General features: G+C 32.5%; 1 protein-coding gene across 1 annotated transcript in view; it reads right to left on the minus strand.

The window, feature by feature from the left end:
• Positions 1–21,646, minus strand: part of LOC108362746 (ADAMTS-like protein 3) — a gene marked incomplete at its 3' end in the record, with an annotated part of 83,250 nt that overhangs the window by 34,203 nt on the left and 27,401 nt on the right. Inside the window, exon 3 of the mRNA XM_017615865.1 lies at positions 20,402–20,474. Within this exon, the coding sequence (XP_017471354.1) occupies positions 20,402–20,452 (51 nt within the window). The remainder of the gene's footprint in view (positions 1–20,401; positions 20,475–21,646) is intronic.

A 21,646-nucleotide genomic window follows, 5' to 3' on the forward strand; every position in this document is an offset into this window, starting at 1 on the left:
AAAAAGACAGTAAATGTCAATGTGAGCCGTACAGCTGTAACGAAGGTAAAAGCTTATTTTATTACCCGAATAGTATATAGATTCGTCTGTCTGGCCACCTGTAAATATGCCACACATACGCATTGTTATGCCAAGCGCGTGAAGATATTCGGTATGTGGGCGAATGTGTACTGGTAGCCGCTGCAAAGAGCAAACCCATGTACATGTATGGATGTATGGTCCACGAAAGTATACTTTTCTTTAGAAACAAGCAAAAAATGGAAATATTTAATATAAAAGCCGATATTGTTTTGCTTCCCTTGCTTCCGCGCTGCTACGTGGCTACAAATGTTGATTGATTTTCAAACAATTTGCTACATATCCCTACAATAATATGTATGTATCCCTCAGTCAGCCTGTGCTGTCCTTCAATCTATTTGACTGACATTATTTTGTCATTAATTTTCGATGGGTTGCAATTAAGGTTGTGGTGATTTAATATGTAAGTATTGTACCACTAGGTTAACGAGAACGTATTTTATTCGTAGAAAGTAATATTTATATAAAGATTGATTATACATTGTTGAGCATATATAGACAGACGCTAATACATATTTTTACCTTAAATTATAGCATTTCAAATAATCGATGAGGCAAAAAGTACGTCAATCGAAGTGAAATGGTAAATTTACTTACCGATGAACTTGCTAAAAAACAGAAGGAGGGACTAAGCAATGCAACCTACGTCATAATGAAGTATGAAAGAAAAAAATTAATATTGGTTACCGTGTCTCAATTGTTATCTAGTCCATAAATCTAATGATGAATAATTATAGTAGAGGCTCATACTAAGTTCAGTTAGAAATCCATTCAAAAGTTGTGAAGAAAATAAGTTTTTTTTATCTATTTTCCAACATATATCGTGTACACAAATTTAAAAATCACCGCAGTTTAAAATTTTTAGAGTTTTGTTAGTTTTTAATTTCTTCAAGTTTCCCCTTTTTAATAACTTAAGTGGAATTCCAAAATTTTCCAAACTTTCAAAACTAAACCCCATTAATTCAATATAATGATGAATACTAGATTTCTAGAAATTTTTAATTTTTCAAAAATTTTGAGAATTGTAGGAATTCTAACAAATTTTTTCTAAGTAAAAGTGTCGAATTTAACAAAATTGATCAAACGAAATTAAAAGTTGGTGATAGGTAATAAGATCAACGGAAATAAGGTCAATTGACTTTATTTCCCACCCTGGTGCGAAATAAAGTCAATTGACATTATTACCTTTTTAAAAACGAAATAAAATCCATTGACATTATTTCTCTTTCAAACATTAAATTTGCTTAGCTTCGCGGCGGCCCGCGTTAGCGCGCCACACCGCGCGACTGGCGCGCACACCACGTCACGCTACGCCGCGGCCCCCCCTTCCCCGTCTCCCGCCGTGCTGTAACGCAGGTAGATTTATTTTTTGTATACGTTGAAATAAAATTTTTATATATTTTAAACATCGAGGGCTTATATTCAATAATACCCTCTATCTGCACACTTTTCACAAAGATGAGATTGTGATATAAAAATCCACCTAAGCTTTAACTGTCATCAGTGATATTAATTTTGCCTTATATAACGACAGGTAATAAGTCCCAGATGGTTTCAAAAATCACAAATTAGTTTTTGTGCAAATTGCAGATAGAAGGTATTAATGAATTCAAGCCCTCGATATTTCACATTTTTATATTTGTGAGTTATTGGAAGCAGGGATGCCAACTTGGCTCAAACCGTGCCATTTGTCCCTATTTTACTTCAAATGGCACTTAATTTTTCAATTTGGCACAAAGTGCCAAAATGGCACTTTTGTAAAAAAAATAATATTTCAATACATTTTCCTTTGCGTGCACTTCTTTTTCTCAACTAAAATTTTCTAATTTATAAATTCTATTCGACTGGTTTATCTTATTTTATCATTGCACTTTTGTTTGGAAAATGTAGCTTTATTTTATTGCTAAACGTGAATGATTGAAAGGAATGACACCGTTTTTTGGCACTTTTATTTTTCTATCTGGCACTTTTTTATCCTCAATATGGCACCTCATAACANACTTTTGTTTGGAAAATGTAGCTTTATTTTATTGCTAAACGTGAATGATTGAAAGGAATGACACCGTTTTTTGGCACTTTTATTTTTCTATCTGGCACTTTTTTATCCTCAATATGGCACCTCATAACAAAGGATAGTTGGCAGCCCTGATTGGATGATTTCTGCTGTGTTTTGGGGCAACAACTTGTCTGCAGTAAAAAAGCATATAATTTGTGTTTCAAAAGTGTGTGATTGGCTTGAATGTGCCATCTAATAAATAGTGTCGTCGTTCGCCTTGCTTTTAAATGATGTCACAAATTGCTGCCGGAGACATGAGTACAGTGTAAGAAAATTGTTTCCTTATAGAAAGGTTGGTTTCTTTTTCACCTTAGACGCTCCGAATTCGTTCAAAATATGCTAATTTAAATTACAGAATTCTTTCAGTGTTCCTCCGGGGTTTTTGGACATGGACTGTTTCTTCAATTTAATAGTGTTCGCTTTATTTTTGTGGAAACGAGACATGTTTTGCAAGTTATGGATCATTTCTACATTCTTTCTTCAAATATTTCCAGCAGGGCGCAGGCGTTTAGTTTTTCGCATCGTGTTTTTACATATTCGTGATTTAATTTTTTTTTAATAAAATCAATTGGTGGTAGTTCATGGTTGTGTGTGGATTAATATCACAACACTGAGGATTTAGCAATAACCTTTTTCATCTATTAAAAAACAACACTTACGGGGCAATGGTTATTGTAAGAACAACATTTTTTTCTATGAATCGACATACTATAAGCATTGTTGACGCTATTTCAATTTGAATGAGGAAATAGCGTCAATGACTTTATTTCCAATTTTTTGTTGACTTTATTTCGCTTTTGAAAAGGTAATAATGTCAATTGACTTTATTTCGCACCAGGGTAGGAAATAAAGTCAATTGACTTTATTCCATTGACCTTATTACCTGTCACCTAAAAGTTTTCAAATGTTGAAAACATTTTCATGTTTCGTCTTTTTTGAAAATTTTCGTAATTCTTGAAGATTAAAAAAATTTTTGGACGTTCTCAAACTTTGTTATATCAATACAAAGTTTTGAAAAGTCCAGAAATGTGGAACAATTTTGGAATTTTTCAAAAATGTTAATATCTTTTAGAATTTCAAAATATTTTCATTTTACCAAAATTTCTAGAATCTCCAGGATTTCGATAGTTTTTGAAATTTTGGAAATTATCCTGATTTCCCCAATTTCCCCTACCTGTGTCCGCCACTGTTGCCCGAGTGGCAATCTCATTTTTCCCATTGGGCATAAACTGCAGTTAGTGCTTGGTGAAAATGAACTATAAGATTCTCAATCTTTCCCCTGATACTAACCCCACTTAAGAATAACTGCCCTTCTACCTACCCTAAAGCGGCAATTGCGACAAAACTAAATAGCTCTGTCTGAACGTATTCACAGGAGAATTTCGTTAATTTATTACTTCATTATTTTTCAATAATTCGAATATTTCTTAAGACTAAAATAGAGCATTTGCAATTATTACATATGAAGTACATATAAATTTCATATGACTGAGGACAATTTTGTCAATGACAATTTTAAAACCCGACAATGTCAATTTGCCAGTTTTCAATGAATTTTCTTATGTAACTGAAGCGGTTGTGACAATTGTTTTTATGAAACAAAACACCCACCAAGCTGTCGAATTGTTACTGACAGTACGGCAAATGCCTGTTCGTTCAAATTACATTTGATATTCTGTTTTCCTCTATCTTCATTTTTATCTTTATACTCTATCGATAAGAAAATCGATAGTAACATCCAACAAAATATCGACAACAACACCGATAAAAATTTCGATACCAAAGTCGATGAAAAATTCGATAAAAAATCCGATAGCAAAATCGATAATAATATTCGTAGCAAAATCTATTAAAAACTCGATAAAAATATCAATAAAAATACCCATAACTAAATCGATAAAAATATCGATAACAAAATCGATGAATATCGATAACAAATTCGATAAATATCGATAAAAAAATGAATAAATATCGCAAGCGAACATATCGCTAACAAACTAGTTAGAAATATCGATCACAAAATCGACAACAAATCGATAAAAATATCTAGAAAAAAATGGATCAAAAATATCGATAGCAAAATTGATAAATATCGGTAACAAAATCGATAAATATCGATAACAAAATCGATAAATATCGGAAGTAAAATCAATACATATTGATAAAAAATCGATAAAAATATCGATAGCAAAATAGATAAATATCGATAACAAATTCGATAAAATTTCTATAACAAAATCGATAAAAAATATCGCTAGCAAAATAGTTAGAAATAGCGATTACAAAATCGATAAAAATATCTATAAAAAAAATTGATAAAAATAACGACAGCAAAACTGGTAACAAAATCGATAAATATCGATAACAAAATCGATAAAAAAAATATAAAATAGCTAAAAATATCGATTACAAAATCGATAAAAATATCTATAACAAAATCGATAAAAATAACGATAACGAAACCGATAAAAATATCGATTATTTTATCGATAAGTCCCGAGAATCCCGAAATTCTAAAATCCCAAAATAGTTCCCAGATTGAGTCTCTGTGTCTCTCTCTATATCCTTTCCTCTTTAATTATCTTTAGTTTAATCTTTCTGCCCATATCTTCATCTTTACTTTTATCGGTATATTCATCCTCCTCTTTACTTTTATGTTTATCATTTTCTTCATCGACATATTCCCCTTCACCTTTGCCTTTATATACATATATAAGTAAAGTGTTTAAATTAACCTCGGTCTGNATTGAGTCTCTGTGTCTCTCTCTATATCCTTTCCTCTTTAATTATCTTTAGTTTAATCTTTCTGCCCATATCTTCATCTTTACTTTTATCGGTATATTCATCCTCCTCTTTACTTTTATGTTTATCATTTTCTTCATCGACATATTCCCCTTCACCTTTGCCTTTATATACATATATAAGTAAAGTGTTTAAATTAACCTCGGTCTGCATTTTTGCCTTTAACTTTACGCATCTTTGTTTTTGTTTTTATTTTTACCTTTGCCTGTATCCTTTTCTTTATCTATGTACGTACTCACCTTTACTTTCATTGTTGTATTGGACTTTTTCTAAGTGTTCTGTCTCTTTGACAGTCAAATGTACAAAAGTAATTTATATTGTGGCTAATTTAAAAAAATAGTGCCTAATTATATTCATTTCAATTGAAAAAAATGAAAGCTATGAATTTCCTAATTTGTGTGCTGAAAAATTACAAGGTACAGTCTATGCAGCAACACAATTGTAAACATTGTTTCTCGCCTTATTGAGTTTGACAGTATAGAGAATACTTACACAAAAAAAGCCATTTTCTCGGAAAACGCAAAAAATCGCAAAATTAAATTGACCGGATAAATAACCGGGATTGCCTAAGCTATTGAATTGAAAATTCCCTTTTCGATTTATCAACCGTCTATCTTTAATTGGAACGAGTAGAGATTGAACCATTTAGCCCCTTTTTGTCGCTTTGTATGCTTTCTTGTCCTCTTATTACATAATTTATGAGTTCAAAAAATTTCTGCCACCATAGGTCAATAGCTAATAGAGATTTTTAGTAATTTAATTTTGCGCAACTTTTCAACCCTTGGCCCCTCGCCTGCAGCATTATTTCATTCAAGCAACCTACTCAAGCGCTTATAATTTGCTGCAAATTTTCGCTTGCTGCACTTACTTAAACCGTTAAGAGCATTGCAGCAAAAATTTGCTTCCTCTTTTTCTATAATTCGCTTTATTTAATTCAAGTTAATATATTTTTTTCTTTCTGTGCTGTCTGCAGAAGTAGAAGTGAAATTTGATGCCGCCGCATTCGAAACGCCACATAGAAACAAACGTAGCCGGGAACATGAACACACCACACCATTCAAACAAATGTAGATATAGACACTACCGACACCCACACCATTACACTGGTGGCACTGCAGCAAGGCAACAACTAATCTCTGAGGCCGTTTAACTGACATAAGTGCCCATAACGTAATCGCTATTAAATGTTGGCGTTGCTGTTGTTGTTGATTTTGTTGGTTTTGTCGGTAGAACCTACCAAGTTAGTAGCCAAACAGACTGACAGCCAACTACATAGATAAACTACACACAAACAAGAATTTTTGTTGAATAAATGACATTTTCCGCAGTTGGTAGTTGGCAAGCTGGCAATCGGTTGGCTGGTAACCGGCAATCATCCAGTTGTAGTAGTCCGTCTGCATGTTCAGTCACGAAACTATTCAGACTAGCGGCCAATTGAAAATGGTGTAGGGCTTCCTCATACTTTTCGCACTCTGGCGGCGACAAAAAAAAAAAAATTAAAAAATCAAAAATGTAAAATAAAAAGAAAATAATGCAATGGCAATAAGAACTAGACGAAGCGTTGCACGTAAGCAGCGGATTGTAACGTCTGGCGGCGCGCGGTTAATGCCACTCTCGAAGCCAAACACACACGCATGCACTTGTGTTGCGGAACTTTCGTTCGGCTTTGTTGGTGGTGGCAATGATGATGACCGACCGACCACTTAACTAAAAGCCACCTAAATGTGAGTTTATATTACAAATGTCGACCTGTAATTGTATGCGCCTGTGTGGGCGGCAGCGACAGCGACATTTGTGTACTTGAAGAATTTAATATGGGTGACAAAAAGTGGAGAATGCTTAATGGTACTCCTAAATTTGTATGTATACGAGAATTGAAGTCGGTTGTGTTTTTTGCTTAAAAATTACTTGTTTAATAAAAAGTTCTATAAACACAAGATGCGCTCAACTTTCAAAATCAACAAAAAATGTTAAAAAAGAATTTTAATAAAAATAAATTAAATAATTCCACGAAGTTTTTACACTTCTATGTTAATTTTTCACGATTGCCTCATTTTTTTATTATTTCGAATACCGAAAAAACTAACTGAACTTGTATTTTTGTTATGTAGCTCATTTTGGTGAAACGAATTCGATGTTGGAGAATTAAATCTTCGAATCCTTGTTAAAAAGCAATAGCATATTTTTTGGGACAATGTTTTCATTCGAAGGTAAGCTTTTGAGAGCTCTCAAGATAAACGAAAAAAATTATGCACAAGAATTGGAAAGAAATTTGCTTATATCAAAATCAGTGCTGAAAACTGGTTTCTGAACCGAATTATCGCTTTTTTTTGGGGATTCGAACCGAACCATTTTCATTTTGAAATGCCAATACAGAAACGAAAAGCACTCCAAAAATGGTTCGGGTGGGTTCAAAATCTACACTAAGAACAAAGTAACATCGACCCTATTAAGCTGGCATTTCAGGGTACTATTTTATATATATATAAGGAAAATTTGAAAGTTAAGGGGGGGGAGGCTCGAGCACCCCCCTGCTCCTACCTGGCTACGCCCAGACAGAAGTCAGAAGTTATCTTTACCAACTTATGGGCGAGACTCAGTCAGACCTACATCGCACAAGCTTTGCACTCGACGCTGTACAGATAAGCCGTAACCGCAGAACTCCACAGGCAAACACCGATGGCCTACCAACTGTCATTTTGACGAGCAATATGATTGCAAGCTGCTTTTACGCAACTAAGGTCTGGATACTTTAGTAGGCTTAAGCATTACTTATCCGGACTCGCCATCGATACGCCCAACATTTGTCCGGCTTTCGAAATCACCTCCTAACGACACAAACCATGGGTTTACTTGCCTCTGGTACCCACTCAGCTAACATTAATCTCCCTTTGCAAGTAAGTATGCTACAATAAATTTTTTAAATCCCTTTTTCAAAATAAAACATACACCGATTTGAAGGATATACATATGTAACTTCCACAAATGCAGAAGTGTTAACTCCGTTTTATATGGGGAGTGGCACCTAACGCATACTCTACGCTATACACACCATTCTAAAGTGTAATTGAAAATAAACCGTTAAATATTTTTTAAACAACAAAATTTATAAACCAAACTATTTATGTAGCCTATAGGCAACATTGGGCTTGAAACGGTTAAGAAATGCATAATTATTCCTGCACACATTTCTACAGTGTATTCATTTTCAAAATTTTTAATACCTAACTGAAAGTCTCGTCCAAGAGTTTCTTCTTTGGTAAAACTCTAAAAAGTTGCACGCATCATCTGCAGCTTCCGAAGAAACTTTTCTGCACAAAAGTTCGACGACCAAAAAATTAGGTATTCTTATCCTTTGAATCCTTTTCTATGCTGCACCACGACATATCCATTACACATGTTTATGTTCGCCAAAAAGGAAGTTTAAGTTCAAGTGTGCTGCTGCACGAAAGAGCGTTTTTATTATGTTGCATTGTTGAAAGAGGAAAGTGGAATAAGAATAGAGACCATGAAAAACACAGAAGAAACAGTGGCAGAAGTGGCAAATAATAAAAAAACGTGGAGCAACAAAACAAAAAAGAATAACTTACATTTGCTTTCCCACTCGAAATGAATGTCAATGGACTCGGTCGACGGTCGACGGACGCAAACAACGCATTGTAGCACTGGCGCTCCTTTTTGCAATGCCATTTTTTTTCTTACTTGTTTTTTGGTATTTTTTTTTTTTTTTTTGTAATTGTAACTTGTACTTGGAGTGCTGTAAGCAGACGTTTTCGACCTCTTTGACATTAAGTGCGCGTCGAGTGTTGCCATATCGAAACATTTGAACTTTAACATTTCGAGTTTTTCATTATCCTCGTAAAGTTGTAGCGCACGCACGTACTTAGTACTTGCCATACACACGAGTAACTATAGTACTCGTACTTCTGTATGTAGCACTAAAAGGCACTTCAGCTGTGCTCGAGTGTTTCATTGCTGCAGTAGAGGAGTATAGACTTCTTCCCAAACGCGACTCCCACTTGTCTACTTTTCGCACACTTGTAATGCTTATGGTTGTTTTGGCTTGGTTGTTATTGCTTCTAGTTGTAGTTGTATATATATTCCAGGAAAGGTTGGTTCTGGTTCTAGCATGCCGTGAATTGTTTTTGCATGTCGCATAGTCATTAACTCGATAGCAACGGAATTGAAATGAATGTTCAACAAATTTATCGATATTGTCTTTGTAATTCACATATGTAAACACACTTACTACACATGGAAGTCTGTATGTATGTAGGCATGTACATGGGCATATTTATTCATTTATTCGTGTGTAGAATTTACTTGCTTTCAGCACGGAGTTCGGTCGACAACTTTAGTGTAGGAAATAGTTGTTAAATAGTGGTAATGTGGTGAGCAAACTGATAGACGGCTAGACAGTTAAAGTAACGAATTGACATGACTAGGGAAAATGCATGTAAGATATAGCAGAAATAAGGAGGATAGATAAAGGTCTTAGTTTAAACATTTTATGAGAATAACGAAAAGGGCTTCGACAAATGTAGGTTGAGAAATAAAATTAGAAATCTAGAAACTACATATGTCAATATTGGTATTTACAAGTTTTGCCCATTTCATTATTGCTCGATTAGTTTTAATTAATTTTTTAGCAAAATATAATTCATAAATACTAAATCGAAAACCATAGGCAAAACTTAAAGTTTTAAAAGTTATATAAGATTTATAATAATTCAACAAATTTCAAAAAAATGGTCCTCAAACTTTCAAAATGTTTTTTTTTTTTCGGGTATGCAGTTTTATAGCTAATGCACTTCCAAAATCATATTGTGCAAGTTTTAATTGGCACAAAAATCTCGTCGAATTTTAAAATTTTTTTTATCTAGAATTACCGGTTAAGAAGTTTAAAATTTTAGGAATTTTTTTTACATAATTTGTGGAATTATTATAAATCTTGTACGTAGTTCAAAACTGTGTGTTATGTGGATTTCGTTGTAGTATGAACTACATTTTGCAAAAAAAAACTTGTAGAGGCAAATTATTTCTAACTATAGGGCCACCAATGTTTCCTATGTGATTAACTGGACTATTTTTTTCAACGGTATAATTTTTTACATTTTCTGGAAGAAACGAAATCACCATAAGATGGAGAAAATAATAGAGGCAAGGAAAAGTGTGTTGTGTTGTGTTGTGTTGTGTTGTGTTGTGTTGTGCTGTGTTGTGTTGTGTTGTGTTATGTTGTGTTATATACTGTTATGTTGTTCAACGCATTGCTCAATTGACGTCAACTAACTGAACTAAGCTCAACTCGGCTCAGCTCAGCCCACCTCAACTCGCCTTAATTTTAGAGGTTGCATTTTAACCGCTGGGCGAACACCAGTAAGTTTTAAAACTGTCAGAAAAAAGTATACTAACCGATAAGCATTGTACTGATTTTTAACACTAAACGCATGCTTTTTAAATATTTGCATATCACATTGTAACTAATTTATCATCAAAGTTAATTTTAAAGCTTATTCCACCTTCTTCATGCCTTTTTTCATGGTTTCAAGTCATGGTTTTTCTTGGTAGGCAGGCTTTTTGTTTAACGACTTCCCGTATATGCCATTTAAACACTTTTGGAGAAATAAGCTATTTAAATAAAAAATCGTTTTTCACCTAATATTACGTTCAAATTGGCCCCGTTTAACTTGTTAAATGAAAAAGAGCTTTTTGGAAAACACAATCGTTCAAATTGAACATTTGGAGTTAACTTTGACGGTTGTTTAATTACCAATATAAATTAAAAAAAAAAAAAATATTCAAAATCAAGTTTTTGGGTTTCAATTTGCTTTGTGCGAATGTCTGCTTCATGATAATAACGCATACGGATTACTTAGAGACTTCAAAATGTTTAGTTCGTATGCACTATTTATCTCTGCGTACGATGAGATCTCATGGAAAATAATTAATTACCGCCTCGGCTTCTTTTTTGACGGGAAGACATGCATACAATTTTGATATTTTTTGATAATTTTAATTTTTAATATTTTTCAGAATAAATTTTTTTGAACGTTGGCGTGTCAAATGAAAGCTTTTGGTGCTTTCTGATTGGCCGGAGCAGAAAGCTTTCTGATACAACTCTGCGCTGAATTCGTTTTCAAACGAGTTAAATGATTTAACTGGTTCAATTTTCCAACAACAAATTGCATGCGATTTAACTTGTTTATGAACATGGTTTGTTCATTTAACTGGTTTAAGCCCATTTAACATGTTTAGCTCGTCAATTTGAACGTAGTATAAGAGTGACATTCTGGAAATATTTCACTTTTTATTTTCTAAGAGCCTTATTTCACGAAAATACAAAAACAAGTCATCATTGAAACTCCTTAAGCTTCATTCCCTTTTTGTAAAAGCCACACTTGGACAGATGGGTTTTGAGATTAAATCTCTTTTCTACACATAGTCAAAGCTGAATCGTATTGCACGAAAAAGGATATCAAACAACCGTGGGCAACCTATGTAGGAAAATACATACATACAGAAAAAAAGTAACAAAAACTCAAAGAAGGCAAATACATAGATAAGAAAGTAGTGAAGGAATAAAAGCAAAAAGTTAACCTACAGTCAGTCGGTTAGACAAGAAAAGTGAAATGAACTGGTCAGGTGCTAAAACAAAAAAAAAAATCAAAAACATAAAAAATAAAAAAAGGGGAATAAAAGAAATGGTAGATTTACAACAATTTATTGATTTCAATAAAATATTCTGCGGTGAATCAATTGAATTCAAATCTTCGGAAATACACGTAATCAGCAGCAGAGTAAAAAGATGAAAAAAAAAATAAATAAATTTGGGTCAAAATGGTTGAAATCACTGAAGCATGGTGGTTAAATAAAAGTTGCAAAAGGTGTTGAAAGCTTTGGTAATTGTCAATCTTGATTTGGTTGGCATGACAGCGTACTTTTAGCATAGGGTTGCCAGATTCTGAAACGGAGAAAGAAGTACATTTCTATTTTCGATAGAAAAAAAGCAGTACAAATATAAGAAAGGAGTTAATTTTTTTAATTTTTTTTGTGCAATTTACAAATTACCAAAAAGTAAATATATGTATAATCCCATATTTGAGATCGTTTTCATTACTTTGGTACAAACAAACAAAGATATCTTAGATATCTTTTTCAAAGCAACAATAAATGTTAAAAATAAACAGCTTTATTCCACAAAATAATTCCAGTCTCCATTAAAAAGTTGAAATTTTGATGAAAACTTGTTGAGTTTTGCAAAAAGTTTGGAGCTGTGATTTACATGTTTTTGGGTAAAGCTAGATCGGTAGTTTTATAGAAAAATAACAAAAAAAAGTGTTGCTTATTACGAATATTTACAAAAAAAAGCACTGTATATACCCAGCAAAAAACACGATTACCGTAGAAACCNGATATTCGTTCTATTTTTCTACTGACTACGATGCAGCATTCTACGTTGCATTCCCCGAAATGGAGCAAAGAAGCGAAAAAAAAAATATTGTAGGACATTCTACGTTGCATGCCCTGAAATGAAGCGAAAAAAATAAAATATTGTAGGACATTCTACTTTGCATTCCCTGAAATGAAGCAATGAAGCGAATTAAGAAAGAAATATTATAGGACATTCTACTTTGCATTCCCCAAAATGAAACAAAGAAGCGAAATAAATAAAATATTGTAGGACATTCTACTTTTGCATTACCGACAATGCCTAAAAGATGCAAAAAAATTCGAAGGCATTATAATGCTATGCCTTCTAGAACACGTTACCACTAAAAGCAATTACCGATTTTTTGCTGGGTATGTACGTGGCTCAAACAAATGACCACGTTTTTTTTGTTTTTTTTTTTAATATTCGTTATATTTTTCCAGCTAAATTTTTTTTTGTTATTTTTATATAAAAATATCGTCTAAGACTTAACCAACACCGTGTAAATCACAGTTTCAAACTTTATACAAAATTTAGGAAAATTCAACAAATTTGCATCAAAACTTAAATTTTTATTCTGAATTTTTAGAAAATTTTTGGGTATCCACTTTTATAGCCCATGCAATTTCAATCTAATGAAGTGCAAGTTTCAAACGGCTAAAAAATCATGTTGAATTTTGAGAATTTTGACTTTTTCGTGGTTTTTTAATATAGCAAGCGTAATTTACGAAAACTTGCGTGGATATTTACAAATTTTGTTGCTGATGGTCTTTCGCGTTTTATTTCATAAGAAATTCATACTTATGTGAAAAAAGTGAAAAAACCGTCACCAAAAAAAAATCTTAAAAATCGGCGCGAATAAAAAGTAGAAATTTTGATGAAAATTTGTTGAATTTTCCTAAATTTTGTATAAAGTTTGAAACTGTGATTTACACGGTTTTGGTTAAAGCTTAGACGATATATATAATTTTATATAAGAATAACAAAAAAAAATTAGCTCGAAAAACATTACGAACATTTGAAGGAAATCGACACGTGACCATTTCTTTGAGTAAAGGTGAAAATTTCAAATTTAGTTAATAAAATTTAAGTAAACACTATGGAAAATTAACAGTAAACTAATTTTTGCGCAAAATCTATAAAGAACAATATTATTTTTTAAAAACCTGTGTAACTTTTATTATTTTACACCCTGTATATGTTAAAAAATTAATACATTATTAAAAAAGAAGTACATTTCCAGATTTTTTTTTTTTTTTGAGTAAGTACATTGCAATAAAAAGGAGTACGTTTACTCCCAAAATCAATACGTCTTGCAGCCCTATTTTAGCACCATCAAGGGGTTGTCAAAGCTTTTTTGTTGTTGTCATCAATCCGTTTTGTTTAACAGCTTTAGAGTTAAGGCTTTGAAGTGGCCTCGCCTAAGGGTAATTGTAATTGAAATTAATTTTGCATATAGCAGTTGGCTTTGTGAAACAGGCACTAGTGGGCAAAAAAGTTGTTTGTTTTTATTGTTAATTTAAAAACCGTTTCAGGTATTTGTTTTTTTTTTTGTTTTGTTGGTGATCATTCGGCGAAAAATTTTGGGTTTTTCGTGGAAGAGAAAGCAAATTTTAAAAGTGATTAAAAAGCTACCAAAAGCTGTAAAGAGCACAGCCGACATTCCTTTTGTGAGATTTACATTTACTCATAGTTTGGCAGAGATATCGGAGGTGGAACTTGAAATTCCTGAATTTCATTTGAGATAGCAAGAAACTCGGCAAAAAAAAGAACTAAGGCATTCACAGTGGACAACACGCTAAAAAAAAACTAAATTGCAAAACAAAACTTCGAATCATTAATAATTAGAATAAATATGTATAATCATTATTTTGTATTAATCATAGCCTAATAAGAGTCTGCCGACGTTGCTTTAATTAAAAGTAATATTTGTCAAAACAATCTGACTGATTACTGATTGGCATCAATCGCCACGCACGAATTAGTTAAATAGTACAAAACTTTTTAAGTACTACTTGAATTAATTGTTCGTGGCTATTACCTTTTCTGTATTGCTTTCACCACTCACAACGGATTAAGTGCGCAATAGTGCGGTCAGAAAAAATTGCTGGAATTAATTACAGCAAATGGATTTGCTTCGTTATCCTGACACCAAAAGCCAAATGATTAATTTTTCCTTTTAATTTTCAAATACTGGTCAATTGCGAAATATAAAATGAATAAAAATGTACAAACATAAATAAAGAGCAAAAGCCAAGCAAATAAATAATGAAAAAGGGAAATGTGAAATGTGAAAGCATTACTTTTCGACGAATGTAATTTATGCCGTTATTTGCAAGAGCTAACATGAATAATGAAATGGCAATTGTGGTAAAGAGTGTTACATAGCGTATTAGAGTGACCAGATGTGAAAACTTTTGACAAACTGAAAAAATACCAAAGTACTAATTGTAGCGGGAAGGTATTATAGGAAGTGTTGATGCTGGTATTTAGTAAGAAAAAAGTTGAGTTTCCGTTTGTAAGAACATTCAGGCGGGAAAGGATATTCTAACTTTACTACCATGCCGGCTTCTAAAAGAACTTTGGTCACTTTAATCTATGCCCCAAGGGACTTACTACTCAAACGACATGCTCCAGTGACACTGCCGCGTGATCACCGCTGATTTTCGTTCCATCCAAAGCGCTAACTTACAATCCTTCAATGGAATTCCTCACAAGCGAAGGAAGAACAAACACTTGCTTGGGTCGTTCCGTTTCAGCTGCGATGCCAAATTAATTTATCATTTCGAAAAATTATACAAATTGCCATGCAACAAAGATTGGGCAACAAAAGGTCAGCAACCGAAGAAGAAGAAAAGCCAGCACTCTGAATTAAAAGCCCAAACTTGAATGCAGCAAGCAAAGTCATAGTAATCTTTTCAATAGGAAAAGTCAATGTTAGGTTTGCAAGGTTTTGCGGAGAAGTTTCAATACGAAAATCACTTAAAAATAATTGCACAATTTGGTACGAGAGGCAAACTCATTAAGTATTTGCGTCTAAGTAAAGAAAATAGCAAAAAGTTTTACGCCAACAAATAGTTAAACTCTGTTTCAAAGTAAACACTTGGTTAATTAATTGCAGCGTTGACGATTATGCGCGACATTAATAAAATCACAGCAAACGCAATTGCAAGGAGATGAAAAATTACTGGAAATCTAATATAAAAGTAGAGAGAGGTTTTGGGCAGAAACTTACTGCGTTAAAAATAAAACTTTGGGTGTAACGAAAAAAATGATCCATCAAAAGTCTCAGCTGATGTGTAATACATATATGTAAGTACATATACAGTAGTATGGGGAAAAGGGCAAAGTGAAGTTCTATCTACCGCATACCGCCAGAACCAGAATTCGATTGGCGGTTCGAAGCATTTTCCCGTCTGCATCTGAATTCCAATATTTGGTAATTGAAGTGTCCACCTGATTCCAAAGGGAGCATTAGCCTTTGGAGCAGAGGTTTAATTGGACACCATTTGGACAAGAAAATAATTTCATCTACCTGACTTTGCAAGTGGTGCGCCTATTGAATCACACCAACACACACCATCTTCGCGAAAATCGCGTCACCCGATTTTCAAATAGCCGGGCTGCCATTTTGATCCTGGTCCTTTATAACTAAATCAAAAGTGGTTCAAAAATGCAGAAGCCTAATGAATAGCGTCTGCATGCGTCTAGCTCCGAAATTATTTCAAATATCCGAAGAAAAGCGATAATAGACCCTCAGGAGAAATTCTTGGACAGTATATCTAGTAGCGAAATTCATAGTCAAGATTAATTGGTTAGAACTGTGATATTTATGTACTGGAGTTATTCGTGAGATACATAAAATAAAGGTAACCATAATCATCTTCAAGAATCCCATTCTGCCTGCGAAAAGATCGCGCACTCACTATGTATATTTTGGATCGAATTTGGAAGGATTTGACATCAGATGAGCTGTTATCCTTAGATTCCATTTCTGGCATACTTAAATTCATCAATTTGCCCACTATGCTATTTATATCGATAAGGATTAAGTCTGCACTGTCCTGTTACAATCAACAAGATGTCGTTTGTGGTTCATTCTTGCGACAAGGTGAGCAGTTGATGTATTTTGGAAGGAATTCCCATCATCTATTGACAAATTTTGTTTGAAGATAAACCGGTACCATCTTCAGAAACAAGGAAACTTCGCGAATCCGAGACCCGAACCAACTTGTTATCGATGTGCTATCTATGTAATTATAGAAGGGCAGTTTTAGAAAGAAGAAAAGGCGCACAAGACAGAGGATACTGATATTGATAACGATATCAAATGGCGTTGAAGATTAATAAATTAATCGAAAATCTATCACTGGATAAATTTGTCGATAATCATATAAGCAATGGTAAGGATTTTAAAATCAAATAAATCGATAACTATATCGATAAATGCCTCAAGGAGGACATAGATATTGAAATCCATATAACATAACGATATCAGATAATGCGCTGAATAATTTATCCAAAAAGATACGTCTATAGCGAGATCTGCGGATATATCGAATGTATTCAATAAAAAATCGATAGTAAGTTCATCGCTAAATACATCATCTAATACATCAGCAAAAATAAGAACATCGATAGCGAGATCTACAAAACAATTTCGACAACGGTAATATAAACACATGAAATATTAAATTAATGGCACCTATATTCTAGAATCTAGACAATCAATATGCCCGTGAGTACAAAGGTTGAAAAATCGGTAAAACAAATGGTTTGTCAATCAAGATACATCGATAACGATATTGACAAATATATTCTTTAACGATAACAAAAACGTAAGACCTATTGTCAAAGAATTCAACCAAAAATGCCAGCTAGTATCGATAAATACCTCCATGATTGTACCGAAAAAGATACCAAAATCGGTACAAAATATTGGTAAGTATAACGGCTAATACTTCTATTACTTTACCAACAAATATCCGTAAGTACAAGAACTGAAAAAAACGATAGGTCGCTTAATACATAGATTATGACATCAACCGGAATACATCGATAACGATATATACAAATACGATAACGATATGCATACACCAATAATGATATTGACAAATATCTCGAAACCAAATCCCGATAGCAGTAACATAACCGCGTGAAAATTATAAAAAGAATACAGCAATTAACTTATATCGACAAATACTTCGATAATGTTGTCGATGATAAAAGATACTGATAATGAAATTGATACCATATAGCGGTACGATTGACAAATAATCCATCTATTATTTTATCAATAAATATATGGATAGAAATAACACTTAATTTATAAATTGTTATCGATGGGCATATCAGAAATGCATAGCTATTCAACAATTTTTAATGAGCTTGAGGCCGTTTTTAATGAAAAACTTATTGTGGAAAACCAACAATAATGTGAAGAAATGGTAGAAGTGATAGCTATTTTGGAAATCACCACATTTCCTCATCAGACTAGGCTAAATATATGGAAACAAATTTAGTTGTGTGTTAATATTCAGAGAAAATAAGGTTATCTTAAACCACAAAGTATTTTCTTTGGAGAACATACTGCAAAACTCATAAATGTATGGTTTCAAAGTTTTGTGTTTTTCTTCTACCCAATCGCGATTTCCTTAAATTTATTGAACTTCATAAGTATCTCAAGATGCCTCATTATTTACTTATAAAACCATACGGCCGTCACATCACTCACATCCACTTAGAGAATGTAGAGGTCAATTAGGCACAACTCGACGTTAATGACCATAATTCACCACCACACATTGCATACTTTGCCCAAGTATACATATATATGTACAGTGTTTATCATAAATATAATATACGACACCAACGTGCTGACAAGTTTTGACTCTTAATTTTTTTTATTATTTTTTTTATACAAATATTGTTCATTCTGTAACAAAAAAAAAAACGTATGAATCGAAGTATCAAGCTTTGCACAAAATTGAAAAAAAATTGTCAATAGCTTCATCAAAATTTCACACTTTTTATTGAGAAGCTTAAGAAAGTTCTTAGGTATGCAGTTTTATAGTCCATTTAATTCTAGCATAAAAAAATACAAATTCTAAATCATTTTTGGCATTCCTTTTTTATTGACGGTGTTGTGAATTTTTCTCCATATAAAAAAAATATCGTGAGCAAATCTCAGGAGTTGTTATGTTTTTAGTGTCACTTCCTTCGCTCGCCAGAAAAAACGCTGAAGCATTCTTCTTGCATATATTTCAATCAATGCAGTTCCAGAAACAAGTAGTTACAATAAAAAATAAATCAAGTATTTGAACAATTTTAGCCTTAAAACACTTATTTTGGCGAAATTACTCATTTTTTCATTGTCACTCTAAAAAATTATAACTGTTTTTTTTTTAAGGTAAATTTTCACCAAGAATTTTCTTATTAGAGGCAATGAAAGTAGGCATCAAATACAGCATAACTGTGAAGTTTCAATTCGATGAAATCGCATCATATAAATCAAAAAGTGAATTTTGAATTTTTTATTAGTTATGTATTACTTTTTGCATTTCAACGATGATGCTTGTTACGTCTTTTTGTATTTCAGGTGACGATATACAACTACGGATATATGAGTACGAGTTGTTATTTTTTCTTCTTTTGGTGTATCATTTAATTACAATCTCGCGATGGAAAATATTTTTCATTATCTAGCATAAGTGTGCCACAACTCGTGCTCTTTCTTAAACTTCGTGCAGAAGAAAATGAATAACATTGTCATCAAAAGAATCACCAGAATTTAATGGACTATAAAACTCAATATCCAAAAATTTGTTTTTTTTTTTTTGTAACTCTGAATAAAATCAGTGAAATTTTAATGAAACTTTGTTGATTTTTACACATTTCTTTATAGAGTAAACTACAATTTTATTTAAAAAAATTATAAAAAGTAAAAAAGTAAGAGTCAAAGCTTGTCAATATGTGAGTGTCGTATAGTTAAGAAAAGCACTATACGTATATAAATTGTTGAAATTACCAACTTTGATTTGCTTTTGAATACCGATTTGTTGTTGGCTGCTGCATTTCTACTACTTTGGAATCGCAAATACATAAATTTATTCTTCTTTCATAGGAAATTGATGGATTTGATTTATTCAGCAAGCAGCAAGTTGCTACAAGCTGACCTTTTTCCCATTTTTTTCCATTTCTGCTCCCGTTTTAGCTTTATTGCCCGCCATGTTTGTTGCTGTGGCTTTAGAAGGCACACAAATTGCGATTTGCTCTGCCGGCAGGCGGAACAAATTACTACTAAAGTAGTGAAAAAAAACCTGCCGAAGTGAGCAAAAGGCCAGCAACTATATATGTACCTACATACATATGTATTTATGTATGTTTGTAGGTACATACAACCTCAACTTCACCTACAACCAGTAGAAGCACAAATATTTACATAGAGTTAGTAATAAAAAATGGAGTATCCACCTAGAACGAATGTTCTAGTTAATCGCAAGCTGTTGAAAGCTCGTAGACGGAATGCGGAAAAAATGACCAACCGTCAAGAGGAGGGGAAAGGAAAAGTACTAGGTAAATGCTACATAACGCCTGTCGGCATAGCTATTGAATGTAAATGGAGTTGTAAAGAAAAGCATTGCCACAAAATTAAAGAGCGTTTTTTTTTATTACTTAGTCGTCGGTTGTAAATAATCTCACAGTTTTTAACAAATATTTGTCCTTTTTAAGTTGTCGTCATTCATTTGATTCGATTTAAAATTTCTCGGCCACACCACTCTCGTATTCGCCTACGCTTCCTAAACTCACTGAATGGACAATAAAATTAATTGTGGTGCTAGAAAGTGTAGGAAACTGTACCAGATTTCTGAGCAATTTAACAAATTTTCCTTGCAATCCAACACCTTGTTGCATATTTTATTGGGAGCCGCGAAGTAAGTAAATGCTTTTGTGTTTCAAATGTGAAAAAGCGTAAAAATGTGTATACATACATACATACATATATTTAAATAATTTGTATAAAGGGAGACACTTACCAAGAGGATCACCCAGAAATGCATTTTGGTATCCATTATTTTTATCTGCATGATCGTAGAGTCATGGTTTGCGCTGAAAAAAAAAAATACAAATAAAATAAAGCAATTAATTTTAAAATTACATAACTGCATTTTGTATATACATAGTATGTATGCATACGTAAATAATAGTTAGCTTCAAATAGTTTTCTTGTTTTTTGATTTTTTTCATATACAAAATTAAAGGTAATTTTCTGCTTTATTTAAGCAAAGTATTCAATTGTATTATTAATTAGTACCTTTTTTGGTTAAAATATTTTTTTATAAAAAATTTTTATACGCGAAGTATAAAAATATGCATTTCAACGAAACCTAACTTTTTAAAAATTTATTTAAAAATTTCTTGAAATATCAGGCTTTTATTGTTTTGAACATCTGACTTTTGACCTCTTATAGCACTTGTAATATGAGTTCACACAAAAATGTTATGTACTGTTTAAATAAGAACAAAAGGCGGACTACGTCTCTATTTTTTCCTTTTTTAGTTGTCTACATTCACCGAAGGTCCAATTTGGAACTTCGAAGGCCAATATCTCGATTTCGGAGGCTAACTTCGAAAAACTGAGAAATCACGGTTTCAATTATGACTCAATCTCTTAAAAAAGTTGGTTTGTACAGTTTTACAATAAAATAATAATTTTTTTTAATTCTTGATAATTTCTTGATCACAATTAAAGATCATTTTATGATTTTTATTATTTATATAACTTAAAAGGCCATACAGACGCATACAACTAAAGCTTTGACCTGAAAACTTTAAGCCTTATTCCATTTAATATGTTGTAGGTTTATTTTAAGTTTCGTTAACAAAAAAAAAAAAAACGATCAAGATTCAGTTTACGCACGGTTATGCTTTAGCAAAGAATTCAGTTACAAATGAATGAGCTATTATACAAATAAGAAATACTAAATAATTCAAGAATAACAGAAACAAATTCACATTTAAATTCTATTGCATTTTGAATGCAATCTATGTAATTTGTTGGCTTTCTTCTGGCTTCTTCTTGGCGAAAGTTCAAGTGCGTGTTGAGGCTGCCGGCCACAAAAACAAATTCGACGAGAAAAAGCTAAATAAGAAATAACTATGGCAACAACAAATGCCATACAAAGTACTGAATTGAAAATCTTAAGATTTTCAGCAAGTGTAGTTGATTTTTTAATTTTTTATTTTTTAGTAGAACTTTACCTACGCTTGCCTCATTAAAA

This window comes from Rhagoletis zephyria, unplaced genomic scaffold, assembly GCF_001687245.7.
Source record: "Rhagoletis zephyria isolate East Lansing unplaced genomic scaffold, Rhagoletis_zephyria_1.1 Rzeph_scaffold_01085, whole genome shotgun sequence".
In the NCBI taxonomy this organism is placed as follows: Eukaryota; Metazoa; Arthropoda; class Insecta; order Diptera; family Tephritidae; genus Rhagoletis; species Rhagoletis zephyria.